Consider the following 16,289-nt stretch of genomic DNA (forward strand, 5'->3'; position numbering starts at 1 on the left):
TCAAAACCTATTTAGGGTGCACATTTTTTTCACAGCCATCAGCACGTGAAATAACAAATAAGCACACGCAGTACAGAACAATTGAACAGCATTCATATCAACTTCCTCCTTTGCCCTGCGCTGGAACTCTGTGTCTCTGCTGTGATAGCAAAACAAAGGCAGAAGCACCTGTGGTCACCAGAGATTTTACCACAGTTGTTGCAAGAGCAGGCTTGCTAGCCCTGGCACCCTGGCTATTTTCCAGCGAGGGGGGGATACAAGATTTTGCCTACCTAGAAATTATCTAAGAAGTTTCAAAACATTTTCTTCACTTCCTGCCTTAAGCTTTTGCAACTGTTACGTTCTGTGTTAAAGACAGCTTTGAAACAGCTGGTAAATTCCTGTGTCCGTCACTTGCCAAGTAGCTTTACTTTTTATTTTTTATTTTTGCAAGTTTTATGATGTTTGCCATTTTGCTAGTTTCTGTGTTCATTTTTAAATTAACCCCTTGTGATCACTGGCAAAAGCCTGAAATTGTGGATGTCATGGGCCTAGAAGTGATAAAGCAAACAAGTAGCTTAAGCATATTGTGTTTTTAAAAATGGAATAAGTTTTTAATTCTGAGGGTTGTCAGTACTAGTCTTGTTTTGGATTGAAGGCCATTTCAACAGATACTTCTATCAAATTCACACCAAAGAACACCCTTCACTTGCACAAGTCCCCCTAAAAACTTAACTCTGCTGGAGTTTGAGGCACAAACTACCACTGATCAGACACTGCAACTTCTGTATCTGGTTTTGGGACAAGCTGTCATTTTTCCAGTTACGTTTTAAGCTCAGAACAGCACCTGAACACGAGTTATCTGGCAGCCAAGGGCAACAGAGCGCGGGCCAGGCACCGTATCAGCCAGACACTGCTTTTGAGCAAGGCCTGACGCTGTGAGGTGCTGCCTGTTCCTCACTTTTGCCGAAAACAGCGATAACCGCAGATGTTGGGCGTCACGACACCGAGCACCCTCAGCCCTGCGTGTCCGCAGAGCCAGCCGGCCTTGTGTTTGTTTGCACTGTCAGATTACGACAAAATGACATTTGGGGGGAGCTGACGACACCTGGATGCCATCCCCTGACGCGTGCCCACCTGGCAGCTGCGGGTGGAGGAAAGGGGCCGGCATCCGAACACGGATCGATGCCACACGATTGAGCAAAAAGCAAACCCTACGCTGCAAGGCGCAAACAGGAGCGCTGCCCGAGATGTGCGGCTGTCTCTGCAGCTGGAATAGCGTGTTCTGATTTTTATGTTTTGATAAGGATGGAGATGGGGACTGGGTGTGGCGGCTAGAAAACGGCCCTGGATGTGGGGCTGAGGGACATTTCGATGCCCTCGGAGGATGTCGGAGAGCAGCAGCAGTGGGCCCCGCTGTGCGCAGCGCAGGCAGCCTGTGGAGGAGAGGGGTCTCGGGGTGCGCCTGGCCATTGCCCCCGCAGAGACGATTTTACGGTCAATTTTGAAAAACTTGCCATTTGTTCAGTTATTTACGACATTTCTGAAAGATTTTATTGGGGGGGGGGGGGGGAGGAGGCTGCCACCGCTGCCCCTGTAGAGACGTTTTTATGGTAAATTTTGAAAAACTCAACGTTTTAGTCATTTGAAACGTTTCTGAAAGACTTTTTTGGGGGGTGGTGAGGGTGGGGAGGTAAGGGGACCCTGACACTGACCCATTAGCAACGTTTTTGTGGTAAATTTTGAAAAACTCGCCATTTTTTTAGTCATTTGAAACATTTCTGAAAGACTTTTTTTTTGGGGGGGGGGGGGGGACGGGACTGCCACCGCCCCCGCAGCGATTTTTTTGTGGTAAATTTTGAAAAACTCGCCACTTTTTTTAGCCATTTGAAACATTTCTGAAAGACTTTTATTGGGGAGGGGGAAGGAAAGTCATTTATTTAGTTATTTAAAACATTTCCGAAAGACTTTTTTTTGGAGGGGGGGGGGGGGGGGGGGCTGGCAGGCAGCAGCATAAACCCCCCGCCTTCCAGCTCCGAGCGGGGGGGACACCCCCAGCGGTGCAGGGGGGGGGTCTCGGCGGCCCGCCGGTGACTCAGGGCCGGCGGCGGGCGGCGCCTTTAAACGCGCCGGGCTCGGCCCCCTGCGCCTCAGGCGGCCGCCGCCGCCGTGCCGGCCTCTCCCCCCCGCTCGGTGCCGCGCACCGCGCTTGCGCCGCCGGGGCCGCGGCCGCGTGTGGGGGCCGAGCCGCGCCGCGCTCCGCAGAGCTTTGTCCGGGCCCGCAGCGGGCGGCGGAGCTCGGGGAGGCGGCGGGGACCCCGCGGGTGAGCCCGAAGGGGCGGCGGGCCGCGGGCGGCCCTTAAGGTGGATCTGCGCTTAAGGTGGAGCGAGCGCTTAAGGTGGAAGCGGAGTTAAGGTGGATTCGGGGTTAAGGTGGAGCGAGGCTTAAGGTGGACTCGGAGCCAAGCCGCGCCTGCCGGGCGGGCCGGGCCGGGGCTCGGCATGGGGAGAGGCGCCTGAAGCGGCCGCCCCGAGGAGCAGCGCCCGGCCGCGCCGAGGAGGGCATGGGGAAGGCCCGCTGCTGAGGAGCCGGCTCCTTCGCCGCCGCCGAGGATGAGCAGCGCCCGGCCCTGGTGCAGGAAGAGGCAGCCCATGGACGGAGGCGAGGCGGGGGAGAGGAGCCAGACGCCGAGCTGCCGAGGGGCTGACAGCACCGGGGCTACCCCCCTCCGGCCGGCCTCCAGCTCCTGACTGCCCTTCGGGAGCGGGGCAGGCTGCGCGCTCCCGTCCGGGTCGGGAGAGCTTCAGCCTTCTTTAAAGGGAGCTCCTTCATCGCCGCCACCGCCGTCATCACCACCGTCGCTTTCCAGCCCTGAAGTTCGCCCCGCCGGCCCTGGCAGCGCCATGGAGACGGTGGGAAAGTTTGAGTTCAGCAGGAAGGACCTGATCGGGCACGGAGCCTTCGCCGTCGTCTTCAAAGGCAGGCACAAAGAGGTGAACGAGCCCGTCTTCTTCTCCCTTTTATTATTTTTTATTTTTTTTTCCCCCCCTCTCACCCAGGCTGAACTTGGGCACGGAGGGCTCGGTGCCGCCGGGGCTCTCGGGGGGCGCAGGGCGCCCCGCTTTGCCTTTGGGTTCTTATTCTGCCAAGTTTGGCCTTCCTCCGCTGCGCCCCTCCGAAAGCAGGGGAAGTGGCTCCCTGGGAGATACAAGGAAAGCGATCCTTCTGTGGGTTTCCCACCATCAGGGCTTGGGATAAGCCGTGGCTCCCATGGCGTGTTTATTTCTAGCGATTAAACAAGAGGATAACCGGCGTATCAAGTAATAACAAAACCCCAAACCTTGGGATTTTCTCCTCGGTCTGGCAAGTGTAATTCAGGAGAGGGCAAGTCTGAACAAGTGAGGGATATGCACCAGGGCATAAAGTGGAGGCCTTTTGTGGTGCTGCAGGATGCTTCTTTCTGTAGTGTTTGCAGTCTGTTAGGAGGCTGCTTATCCCAGTGTACATTTATGGTGAAACTGACGTCTAGCTCCGAATTACATGTGCACTTCTTCACTTTCAGAAACCTGAGCTGGAAGTAGCTGTGAAATGCATTAACAAGAAGAACCTTGCAAAATCACAGACACTGCTGGGCAAGGAAATTAAAATCCTTAAGGTAAAGGCAGACAGAGTTGTTTTCTTCTGTCTTTGTTCTCTATGCCTATTGTTGCTCCTAACTTACTGTCTTTGTTTTACTTTTTCTAGGAATTGAAACATGAAAACATCGTTGCCTTGTATGACTTCCAGGTAAATACATTCATTTATGTTAAAGCTTTCTAGATTTGGGAGAGGTTGAATGGAGTTCTTGGAATTTTGTTGGTTTTTTTTTTGTTTGTTTTTTAACAGTGTAATTTAACAGTTTGTAATCAAACATTTTCTGGGAAAAAAGTCTCCTCATAAGTTATGAAAAGGTGGACAAAGATGGCTGAGCAGATCATGTATGAACTGTGCTCTGGACAATAAAACTTAGGCAGCTGGGAGTTGAGGTGGGAGCTCCTGTTCCCAGGATACTAATGCAGTGTGTGGTGAATATGTTTGTGCTGGAAGCTCTGAAGTTCTCAAAACATTAGAAATAAAATAAAATTACAGGAGTTACTCTGGGCACACCTGCCTTTTATTTTTCTTCCTTGGTTATGGATATGCCTAAGAAAATTTAATTTTCCTAGACAGTGTAGAAATAGTGTGACCATGACTTTGTAGCATATGATTGTCTTCAGTTCCTGAGGATTTTCATTTGCATTTTTCTGTTGTCCTTGTGGCAATCAGTAAGTGTTTAAAAATTGCAGCAGACGTTTTTAGATTATTGTGGTTTCCCACAGCTGCTTTTTCCTTCGAAGTCAGCTCTAAAGGTCTAATCTAAGGAGCTAAAACTGATTTACTCTGAAACCCAAGTTCTCCAGTGACACTTCTTTTTTTTTTTCCTGGAATTTCTGGTTAACTTGTTGCGTGGCCTGGTGGCGTGAGGTTTTTTTCTCCAGCGTTAGTGATGCTTTTTAAGAAAAACACTGCAGCATGAAGTGGAATCCTTCTGTTTGTGGTCGCAGGGGCTGGAGGCAGCCTGTCGGCAGCGCTGTTTACCCCGAGGCCTCGCACTGGCAAGTGTTGGCTGTGGGTTCTGGGGCCCAGGACCCCATGCCGGACCCCGGTAGGCACCGGTCCCGTGTCGGGGGGCTGCCTGCCTTGTCCCTGTCACGAGGCCCGTGTTTGTTGACATTCCTCCTTCTGCATGGATTGGTTCGGGCGGCCCCACGTCACCCGCAGCCCAGTCGCAGTGCCTCCTGGGTGCTGTAGTCCGCCTGTGTCACCCCAGCTCTGCGGCCCTGGGGGGCTGCGTCCCCCCTGTGCCCCTCTCCTCGGGGACAGGGTCATGGCCAGGTGCTGCAGGGGCCTGCTGGGCTCGGGTTCCTGGAAAGCGCCGAGTGCCCGGCGTTGTTTTTGTTGGAGGCAGGTGGACATGGGGGATTTTAGGTTTTCTGGGAGGGAGGTGAGGCCGCTGGGAACAGGATCGCTTCTTGGAAATGCCCTTTGGGTGGGAGGCCACCTGTTCTCTGCTCCCAAACCACCCTGTAGAGCTGGCCTTGCAGAGATCCAGGGCAGTGACTGCCTTTGGCCTGATGCACACTGCAGAGTAGCACAGGGCTGCGGAACCTCCCTCCGAGCACAGGCCACTCGAGGCTTTAGGATCTCTGTTTTTTTCATTTTCCTTCCCTGCATGCCTAAGTGTGTTTATTCTGTAACTTTTCAGCTGAGAGGGCGAGTGGCTGCATCGGCTCTTCCTCTGTAGTGTGCATTTGTACAAAGCATTACAGTGCTGGATTTACTTCTTGCGCATCTTTCAAAACCTTTATATTGTGTTAAACTCTCTTTGCTTCAAGTAGCTGCCTGATGGGAAACAGCTCAAAGATTTCCTGCAAAAGGAATGATTTCATAACTCCTAACTGCAGCAATGCATTTTTCTCCTTTATAGGATGGCAAATGAGCTTTAGTTAACTTCTGTGCGTAGCAGCGTGGCCTGGTGAGGTATTTGCAAGAGGCTGTGTAAGATGCCACAGACCAGAAACTTGGGAATGGCCCTGGGCTCAGGGCATGCCCGGGTGTACATTTAGCTACCAGCATTCTCAGACTCTGTGTATGACCTGGGTAATTTGGTTTCTTGGACAAAGTGAGGTGACTTAGGCTGTGAGTAGGGACGTTACATAGTGCTAGCAGGGTGTGGAATCCCCGCTGGTCTGTAATCAGGCACCTGCACAGGTTGTGTGTGTGATGCCTGGTGTTTGGCCCTGTTCTGTGGTCAGGAGTTGTACGAGTAAACTGTCTGCAGAGGTAGCAGTGCAGTTCGGTGGAAGCCTGCCTTCTGCCAACCTTCCCTTCCTTTGTGGAAAAGACTACTTTTTTACCCCTCTTCTGAAAGGAGATGAGTTGCTTCATTCATAGATGTATATATGTTTACCCTTCAGAGTGTCGTGGGAACCCCTAACTTCTAGGCTTTCTAAAACTGGAGAGGTTTATTCTGCTGTTACAACATCACGGAGCAAAAAGGAAAAAATAGCTCCTGTGAATCTCAATGTTGCACTTTGTCTTTCTTTCCTCTGCACCTCCTCTCAGCAGTGACTTGAACTTTTACTTGCAGCTTCCTTACACACAAGGAAATGGTTGCCAAAACCACAGAGGCTGTAAGCAAGCGATTACACCCAGCGATGCTCTCTGCATTTTCCTGGTTTTAAGCTAATGCTAACCAGGCCCCATACGTCAAGATTTGTGATGTGATGCCAGATTTGCCCCAGACAGGCACTTGCAGAGCTGATGCCTTGTACTGACAGCAGCTCACACCCTTGCACGTTTATTTTATCCTTCAATTTGTAGAAAATTGCTGTGTTCCTTCTTGTTTCCTAGGTCTTAGTGATACTGTCTCATACACAGTGACAAAATAAGATGCTTCCTAGGAATAAATGATCCTGGTGAATGTTTAATGCAGAGAAGTGTGGTGTCTGGACTTTTATAGATCCCCTCGCCAGAGTCCTAAGAGCAGCATCATTAAATGAGAATGGCTCACAAAATGAAATATGCATATTCCCATTATTATGTGCTCATGTATTAATGAGAGGTGCTGTGAATAGTCCAGGAGCCTACTGAGACAACCCCTGCTCAAGGAGAGGATAAATCATATGTTACTGCTTTCCTAAAAGTGCTACCCTTTTAGTGTCTGTGTGGAGTTGTGCTGCAGATCTCTCCTGGGCACAGAAGTTGTTTGGCATAAAGTAAAAACCTTCCCTGTGCAGGGTGTGTTAGTTGCTACTGGACAAGTGCTGGCTCCTCAGCTGGCTCGCAGGGCAGCTGGAGTTGGGGTTTCCAGGCTGCAGCGGTCGAGAGGAGCGCAAGAATCCAGGGAGACATCTGGAGACCAGGAGCTTTTTACTCTTTTTGAAGATAGCTGACTGAGATCTTGTTTTTAAGGTGGAAATCAGTGACAACAAGGAAACAAATGTTCGCTTCCGTTGTATGAGGATTTGGTTTGGGAAAGGTTTCTTAGAGCGTGGATTTCAAAACCAGCTCAGCTCTTCGTGCATGCTGACACTGAAGGCTTTCCCCCTGTGCTCTTCCTCCACCAGGCAGCTTGGTTAAATAGGTGCCAGCTGAAGATCTCACGTGTAGCTGGTGGTACTGGGGCGGGTTTATTCCAGTACTGCAGAGCAAAGCAACCCTAGCCCAGCTGCTCAAGGCCTGCAGAAAATGCTCTATTTGTGGACATAAAGCATGCTTTAGATATTAAAGAAAGTGTTTTCTTGCACGAAATGGGAAGAAGGATTACTTTACCAGCACATCTTCCCTAGTGGTGTGTTGTGATATGAGCTTCTAAAACAGCCCAGCCATGACTGCTTTTGTGGGTATTGCTTTTTTTTTTTTCCCCCATGGGTGGGAAGTAGAAATGCAGTTGTTACCACCACGTAGGGCACGGAACTGCTGAGTTTCTATTTCAGCCTTGGTTACCTGAGGGTCTGCTTTCCATAATTTTATGTCGAGCTGGCTCGTTGTACTCATCAGCTGGGAATGAGCTCAGAGGAACGCTTAAATCACTCGTGCAGTGAAGTCTCACCAAAAACGTGTCTGCTGGGGTGACTGTATCACCTCGAGCTCCCAAAGAGGCGACAGAGACCAGGGAGTCCTTGCAGTGCAGTCCTTCTTGTACCCAAGGATTAAGGTGGCAGAACAAAGGTTCTTTGGCTGAATGATCAGGTGCCCTGGGTTTGTCTTTGGGGCCAAGTACTAGCAGGCTCATTCTGTTGCTGCTTTCTATAAAAGTCCTGCTGATCAGTAGGATCCTGGCTGGTTGGGCTGCGACGTGCTGTTGTGCTCCCTGCGCCATCATCCTCCTCTGACACAGAGCTCTTAGCCGCCGGTCCCCATCTCGTGGCCCCTGGCACGGCTCCGTGAGCAGCAGTGTCCTTCGTGCCCTCCAGCACCGCTCGCTTCTGCTGCAGCGCTTCGCTAAGCTGCTGGTGGTGGATGAATCAGTGCTGCTGCAGCGTCACCTCCCTCCCTGCCAGTGCTCGTGCCACCTAACGCAGGATCTTCTCCTCGGGCGCTGCCGTTCAGGTGCCGTGTCGCAGGAGACACGGGGCTCCATGGTGACACTTGGGATGACTAAGGAGGCGCTCTGTGCCTGGGAGATCGCGCTCCTGAGGTCAGGCAGGCTGCCTGGTTAAATCCTGTTTTAATTCCGTCCCTGAGTGAGGCTGGCAAGCTGCCTCGTGAGTGGGTGTGAAGTGCAGGCTCCTCCGAGCACTGCCAGGCAATCCTCCTCCTGTTTGTGCTGCGGACGAGAATGGGGTGTCCGCTGTCCTGCTCTGTCAGCGTCCTCGCATCTGCTGGAGGGTATCGCTGTTACCGGAGGCTGGGCCGGCCTAATTTAGAGCTAGAAGGGGGAAAGGATGGAAAATCCATCTGTTCTCTGCCAGTAATCTTGTAGGATGAGGTCTGAGAGTCTAATGAATTGAAATAGCTACATTTATGGCAAGTAGAGTATTTTATACTATATTTTATCACCTTACATTTCTATTTGATGTTGGCTTCATTAGCTGGGTACTCCACTGCGCAGGTGACAAACATCTAGCAAATGCTGACCACTAAATATAGACCTTAGAGGAGTCATTGGGCTTTTTTTAGAGGGAGTGGTCTTGTTGCATTTCTGAAATGGTCATCCCTGTTTTGCTCATCCTGTATGTAAAGCACATACCTGCGTCCTTCTCACGTGATTGCGATGTCATGGAGGAGCCAGCCATGTGGAAGGTTAATAGCCTCCGAAGCTGCCGCGGAAGGTGGCATTACTCAGGCTGTACCGACAGGTTGAGGAATGTTTCCCAGGAGTAATCGGAAACTGGTAGGCTGTTGTGCTCGCCTGGAGCTCTGGTAGCGGCTGAGGTGCTATTCATGCTGCTGCTCTTTAAGCTTCATCAGTGTTTCCATCGTGAAAATTTCCACTGCTCGAGTCCTCGTGATGACCGAACGCGGTCGGTTCGAGTGGGTGAAGCAAGGTGGTAGAGATTTGGAAGGCGGATGGCAAGAGGGGCTTTCTAATTGCATTGACAGGGGAAAAATGCCCCCGAGCAATGCCTGAGTGGGGCTGAATTCAGATGGAGAACCATTGCTCAAATTTCTTCCAAATTTTTGTAGGTCCAAACCAAAGCCCAGTTAGTTTTGAGACTGGATTGGACTCAACCCTAAAGCAGGAAATTGCAATAAAAGTGTGCATTGCAAAGGCTCATCTTAATGCTTGAGCGTGTGTAGAGAATTAAGAGTAATTAATTCACTCTCATGTGTCTTCCTTCTTCTCTTTTCTGCACCCCATGCCGTCCCACACGTCGATACCAACCAAAAAGCCTTTGCACAACGGTCAGACTAGCAAACGGCGAGGGTGAGGGCCAGTGCTGAAGGTAGGAGGTTGAGCTGGACGCCTCCCTTGGTTTGGGCAAGCTGCTAGAGAAGCTCTGCTCCTCTGAAGAGGGCACGGCTCCTCTGTGGGGCAGACAGCCTTCAGCACAGGGCAGCAGGGAGTGAAAGGCTGAGCCCGGGGTGGCCAGCAGAGCTGGTGGTCTTTGATCTGCACAGTCAGGAGTATAAGGGTGGGTTTTCGTGGGTTCGTTTCAAAACTTTTTGCGTGGGGGTTTTTCATTGTTGGGGGATTTCTTTATTTTATTTTAATTGCTTTAGCTTGTGTTCATGTAGCACAACGAAACGGCAAACCTGATGTAAAGGGAATAAAAATGGTGTGGCCTTCCAAGGCGGCAGCGCTCCTCAGGTATAGAGCAGTTAAATCTACTTTACTTAAGAAAAGCCGTCTTAATTATCTTTGCCAGATGTTATGGCTCCTCTCTGAGAAATTTAGAAAGAAATGTCCACAGCAGAATCCAATAAAAATCTCTGCCAACAGATAGCTTTAGAGCCTCTTTGTGCTTAGAGTATAGCGAAGAGGTGTTTTAACCGTGATGCCTCCTGCTTTATGATGTGCAGGCCTTAAATACCACTGTAAACGTGGAAGGATGCTCTCCGCACGCAAAGTGGGGATCTCAAAGCTGCCTTTGCTTTGATATCCAAGGCTGTTTCAAGGTGGGGGATTGAGAGGAATGAATCAAATCCTGCATCACTGGCTGCTGAGGGCGAAAACGTTCAGTCCGGCTGCGAGAACACCTGGCTTGTCTCCTAGCATCAGAGTAACAGGAGGAATTGGGTCAGCTCAGCTGGCGTGCTAGCGATCAGCCAGACAGCGTGCTTCACTTGTGGGCAGTGAAAGATGCTGAGTTTCAAGCCATTAGAGCTCCTGTTTAGCGAAGCACCCTCCGTGCCCAGGAGAAGATGGGCCTCCAGGCAGCTCGATGCCCGGAGCACGGGAGCCGCACCAGGGCGTGAGGTGGTGCGAGGCAGAGCCGAGGTGGTGCCGCTCAGCGGCTTTAAAGCGTGTGGTTTGTTTCTGTGTGTGTGTGTGTGTTTCGTGATAACGCTGCACACGCAACTGGGCAGTTGAGTAACTTTCTCTTTGGAGGCTTTTTTGTGTTTGACACATACGTATATGTTTAATTTAGCTGGCGGTTGTAGCCAGCCTTTTAAAACATACTCTGCTTTGTTTGTCTTTGAAATATTGCAGGTTCAAGCCCATGTTACCTGGCTTCTGGCAACTGGATTTTTTTCATAATAAATTAAGATAATTTTTATTTGAATGAAAACTCACTTTTTTTTCTTTAAATTCCTTCTTATAACACCTTTGTGCTGTGGTAGTGTATATGGGCTTTCCTAAATCTGGTAAATGAAGTATGAAATAAATGAATGTGAAAGAAGAAGACGCACAAAGGCCAGCTCACGCATCTGCCCTAGGAAACCTAGTGGGGGTTGGGCCTCTAATTCCCACAGTTGCATTTAAAAAAAAAAAAATCATCTCCTGCGGGATATCAGATTAAGTTTTTTGATGGCAAATCCCAAACACACCCACGCTGTTCACAGCTGCCTTCATTGGCTCTAAAATCCAGCTTCAGACGGAGTGGCTCTGCTTGTACTTGAGCGTGTCTCGGTAAGCGAGGATGTCTCAGCAAGCGTGATGCCAGCAGAAGCATTCGGCGTGATGCCAGATCCGTGGAGAAGCCTGTTCTTGTAGCCTGCCTCCTTGTCTGCCTCGATCCGCAGCACTGCCCCTGTGCTTTGTGTAGGCTGGTGCAAGGCAGCGTTACGGTGCACGGGGATTTCTTTGCAGTGCGTGTGGCCGAGCCTGGGCTAATGGGGAAACAAACCTTAAATGCACCCTTCATAAAATGACTGTGATATGGAAAGGAGATGAGGAATAAATGTAGAAAAGCAAATTGGATCGTCAGTATTTGGATCATTGTTTTCAGGATTTTGAAGTCACTTCTCCTGATGGCGTTAACACAATGCATTGCCACTTGCAGGGAGATGCTTGCTTAGTTCAAAGAAGCTCCCAGGTCTTATCCCCCTTAGCAAAGGGGTAACTGCACTTCCCACTCCATGGCAGAAAGTCCCGACTTTTCAGGATTCTGCTGCTTTTTTCTCCCCTCTCTCATCCTTGCTGGGCTGTGCAGCAGGAGCCTGACCTGTACTGCACGCCCTGAGGCCCTCGGGCTTCCCCGAGAGCTGGCCAGCCGGGGACACACCGGCAGCGCGGGTGACACAGCATTGCCCCCAGACAGCGCTGTAAGAAGCGACTGCTCCTCAGTGTCCCCGCAGCAAGAGCCTTTAATTTGCTGTGGCACACGTCTCCGGTCTCGCCTCGAAGCTCTGTGACTTGTTGAACCTGCCACTTTGTCTCTCTCCTCTTATGACAGCGATCCTGTGTTTTGGTTTCCGTGGTTAACGTCAGCTCAGCTCGGGCTTGCTGCAGCGTTTGTTCTGCGGAGGCCCGGCGTGCCCCTGCAAGAGAGCCGTGTTTTCCTGTCGGGGCGCTTTGCGAGCGTGGTAGTCATCTGTCATTCAGCAAGGGCTCTGCATCTCGGGGCAGGCCCCGAACCTTCGTGGAGCCAGCAGCCAGCCGGCGGGGCCGTGGTACTGCAGACAGAAGAGAGGTGCAGCTCCTGGTTCAAAGGGAGCTGCGTAAAGCCCGTGTTAGTGGCAGGGGGTGGTGGAGCTTCTTCGGGTCTCTTGAAGAAGCCATCCTGCCGTTTGCCTGCGGTGGTGTTAGCTGGCCGGCACACCCACCAAGTCCCTGGACGTGACAGTGCCTTGTTCATTTTTTAAGGTCACACAGTCGGACTTTAGGACTGTTGCCAGAGGGATGTGATTGTATGGGAAGTACTTTCCCTCCCTTCCTGCAGCCTGTGCAGAACCAGAGGAGGATAGCTTTCCTGCTGTTTTTAATCCACGCTGAAGCATGACCGTCCCGAAACAGTTCCGCTTCATAAGCGGAGAATGCTGTAGTGCCTGGAATGGGGGTGTAGCACTTTGCATCGCTGTTCTCAGGATCCCACAAATATCCCCATTCATCGAGGTGGTCATAAACCACTGCTGTGCTGCAGGACCTCCTTTCTAATTGCCCTATATATTGCCTGGTGTTCCAAATCCTGGAGCAAGCTGTCAGGTCTGTAGGGAGCAGAATGTAGTTGAGAGCTGATGAAGAAGTCAGTCGGCTCCGGGCCTTGCCTCTTACGCCTTAGGGTCTGTGTGAGGACACTGGGAGCCCTCGTTCCCTTGGGAACTCAAGGATCTGCTGACTGTGCAGAGCTCGTTACAGCGCTTTCCAGACAGCAGCAGCAGGTTTTATTGCTAGACCTGGATCTGCCAAAACAGGCAAAGATACTGAGTAGGCCGTGGCATGATGGCATTTGCTGCTCGCATACCATCTACCGGGCTGTGCGTGTGTGACTGCTACTGCAGCCCCAAGTGTCTGACTTGCAGCGTGGCCCATGCACAAGGGGAACGTGACCGCTTGTTCCTTATAACACGCTAACTCGCTTTGGGGCAGGACCTCGCTGGCTGCACAACTTGAATCCCAAAGCACTGTCCTGAAATGTGCTTTTTTTTGTCTGGCCTTACAGCCTTGTCTGGGTGTAAGAAGCACTTTGTGATGGCGCGTCTATGCAGAGAAGAGATTGTATTGTGGCAAAAGAGTACTTGCTTCTTCTCTTCCTTCATCTGAATTAATTGTTTCCTGAGTAAGAAACTGTTTGAAGTGTTCCTGAGTTCTTTATCAATAAGGTCCAGAGGGAGTGAAGAGAAGGAGCAGGGCAAGAAAACAGCAGCACAATAGGCTCTGAGATGTTTTTCTTTGTGTGAGGTCAAGAGCCGTATGAATATCTTCTAGCTATTTGCTTTTAGATCTGTTTTGCTAAGGGTGAACATTGGTAGGTGCTCCCACAATTCATACTAACGTTACTATTGTCTTTTATCTTGCTTCCGTTCAGATAGTTGCGTCAAGAGATAATCCTTGCATAGCATGAACGTTTTCCTCTTCAGAGGTTAACCTGCTTGAGCCAAGCTCTGGGCCGGAGTGAAATAACACTGAGAGGCGTTATTGCTTGGAAACTTTCTTCTGAGAACAGCAGGTTCTGTCCCCAAGCCCAGCCGGCCTGGGAGCCACGATGTTAGCTAAAGGCTTTTCCAGGTGGTTCCTGTAAAGCAAGGTTTGTTGCTACAGCTGGTGTTCGTAACACAGTGCCACTTTCAGAAGAGGGATGAACAGAAAATAGAGATCGTACGTCGAAAGGGCACCAGCTCCATGAGATCCCGCTGGCAGGGCAGGAGGACGCAGCGTGCCTCGGTGCTGAGGTTCTGCTGCAGCAAGCAGGGGAAGTGGCATTTAATAAAAACCTCAAAGCAGTAGAACTTAGCTTTCGGTTGGTGTCCCCTTTATCTTCCATTGCCAGGTTAGACCCCGAGCTTCATTTCGTGCTTCTGTTGGTTGGTCCAGTCGGTGAGGCCTGGCCCTGCTCACCAAGGTCTCTGTGGCAATTATCTTCCCTTAGCAGCTGCTGCGGGCGCTGCTTGGGGCGGTGTCAGGCAGCACACGGTGGGGATCTTCTTGGAGATGCAGAACAGGAATCTCACGGGGGGAGGCTAAGTAAACGCGCAGCGGCGTGCTTCTCTTCAGGAGAGGAACAAGAGCAGCTCTGAGGGCTTGAGTCCACACGCCTCTGCAGGAGCAGCACAGGGGCGCACCAGCAGGGCGATGCTCATCTTCCAAGTCCTCTTTCTGCTCCCCCAGCCCTCCTAGAGATGAGTTAGGTGAGGTGGAAGCTGGTTTTTGCCAAGTTCATACCCCGGCATCTGTTACAACGTTGGTCCCACACGGATGGGTAGAAATACAGCACTGCTGCAAGGGTTTTGGAGCGTTGTGTAATTAAACACTTTTCCCTTCCTGAGCATCTTTCTAAATCTGGTAGCAGGCGAGGCGCTGGGGCAGAGTGCAGGGGAGGATTTCTCTGAGGAAGTTTCCTCTCGTGGACTTTTTAAGCTGTGGTAGGAGGATGACTAACTGCGGGTACACCCAGATGCTTCCCTTTGGACACACCTAAACACAGGCTTTCCAAGAAGAGGATCATGCCACCTTCCAGTATGGGTGGAGAGAACGCTTTGGAGACAGCGCTGCTGGGTCGTAACACCCCTAACCCTGTCCCTCGCGGTGCCTCAGCGAGGGATTTTAACAAAGCACTGTCCTGGGGTGATCGCTGCTGCGTTCCTAAATGAAGTTTTTCTTTTTCCTCCATTAGCAGATGTGTGTTATTTGTAGGCAGTAGAGCCTGTTGCCTGTTTTTACACTCAATTAAGTTGTAACTTCATCGCTGAGGCCTCTGCTGTACGAGCTGCGAGTCAGGCGGTGATCCAGACTGATTAATTATCAGCTTGATGTCTCTGGCAGAGGCCGTCGGTGCTGGTGTAGAGCACAGTCAGGGTTTGTGCTGCTGTGCTGTGATGAGAGGAGTCGGGGGGTCGCCTCTGTGCTGCTCCCTGTTCGGTGGCAGGGCTGGCCTTGGCTGCAGGGGCTGGCACACGCGAGTAGGAGTCCGGAGTGAGCTGTCTGCAGCACTTCTTGGACATCAGCCTCCGCAGAAATACAGCAAATTGTAATGTTGTTCTCGTTTCTGACGTGGAAACGGGCGGGTTGGGCATCTCGTTTCTTTAGGCTAGCCTGCAAAGTTTGGTTCAGTGTGTTTTTCCTTGTTCTGTTAATGAACAAATAGTAAGGACTGTGGAAGGATTAAAAAAGGAAAAAAAATAGCTTCTGCTGCTCAGTCGGTATGAGAGAAGTCGGTTAGCCCATTTGAAAAACCAGAGGTCTCTTTAGATGTCTATTTCCTTTGTAACCACAGTAAGCTATTGGCTGAAGGCTTTTTCCAAACATGAGTTTGTTTCAGAGGCCATTCCTTAAATAAATGTTTAGTTCTGGTGGTAAGATTCCTACTGATCTATCTGGGAAGCGAGCCCCAAAGTGCGAGGGTGGGCTCCAGTACGGCGCTCACTGGTGCCAGCAGTATTGGACTGTGGGGGTTGACAGTCATGGCAAAATACTGCTGCAAAATGACCCCCTGAAATAAATGTATCTGGTGTTGAAGTTGGGTCTGGGCACCAGTTGTTTGGTTCTGCAGTGCTCTCATGGTATCTGCTGTTTGTTAAGGTACGTGTAGCCCTGGTGGATGCCACGCTTCCAGTTCTCACTTGCAGGCGTTTTTCCGAATCACAGGAAGGCGATTTCAGTTCCGCCAGAACCAGGGGGTACCGAAGACAAGTTTGGTGAGGCTTGTGTTAACCTTAATCAGCGGAGAAGGGTCCCTAATAACACCGGGCTGGCAGAGGGTGCTGTTGCCAGCGGATGGCTGGGGGAGCCACCTCCTTTTCCTCCAGCTGCCCATCAGGCACTGCCTCTGGTTCTGCGCCCTGTGCTGGCGAGATAAAGGCAGCAGCCAGCAGGGTCACTTTGTTGCTAGGGCAGTCAGGCAGAGAATCTCCCCTGCCTGCCTGGGTCCTTATTTAACCCCGTCACTGTGCACATTGGCTGCCAAAAATCAATGACTTGCTTTATGATGTGTGTTTGCAGAGTCTTTAAATAAAGCACGGAGGAAAAACAACCGAGCTGTGCAGTGTACATTAGCTGTTAGCAAATAGCTGAGAAGTTATTAGTAATATCTTTTGGATTTAGCTTGTCTAAGCTAAACTTCCTCTTCATTTTCTATACAGGCAATAATATATTAGGCTTCCCCGAGCCCTGCTGGCACCGTACATATTAATGGGTTACTGGTATTGAGCTGCTGTGACTCCAGCACGTTCAGCAAGACGTGTC

The 16,289-nt window shown here is 50.9% G+C and overlaps 1 protein-coding gene across 3 annotated transcripts in view; it reads left to right on the forward strand.

The window, feature by feature from the left end:
* The first annotated feature begins 2,403 nt into the window (after window positions 1-2,403).
* ULK1 (unc-51 like autophagy activating kinase 1) overlaps window positions 2,404-16,289 on the forward strand; it is a 78,536-nt gene continuing 64,650 nt past the window's right edge. For all 3 annotated transcript variants that reach the window (XM_080558940.1, XM_080558942.1, XM_080558941.1), the window contains exons 1-3: window positions 2,404-2,973; window positions 3,543-3,635; window positions 3,725-3,766. In XM_080558940.1, coding sequence (XP_080415066.1) covers window positions 2,884-2,973; window positions 3,543-3,635; window positions 3,725-3,766 — 225 coding nt within the window. In that variant the 5' untranslated portion in view covers window positions 2,404-2,883. The remainder of the gene's footprint in view (window positions 2,974-3,542; window positions 3,636-3,724; window positions 3,767-16,289) is intronic.

The sequence above is a fragment of the Anser brachyrhynchus genome (genome assembly GCF_964034855.1).
Source record: "Anser brachyrhynchus genome assembly, chromosome: 17".
Taxonomy (NCBI): domain Eukaryota; kingdom Metazoa; phylum Chordata; class Aves; order Anseriformes; family Anatidae; genus Anser; species Anser brachyrhynchus.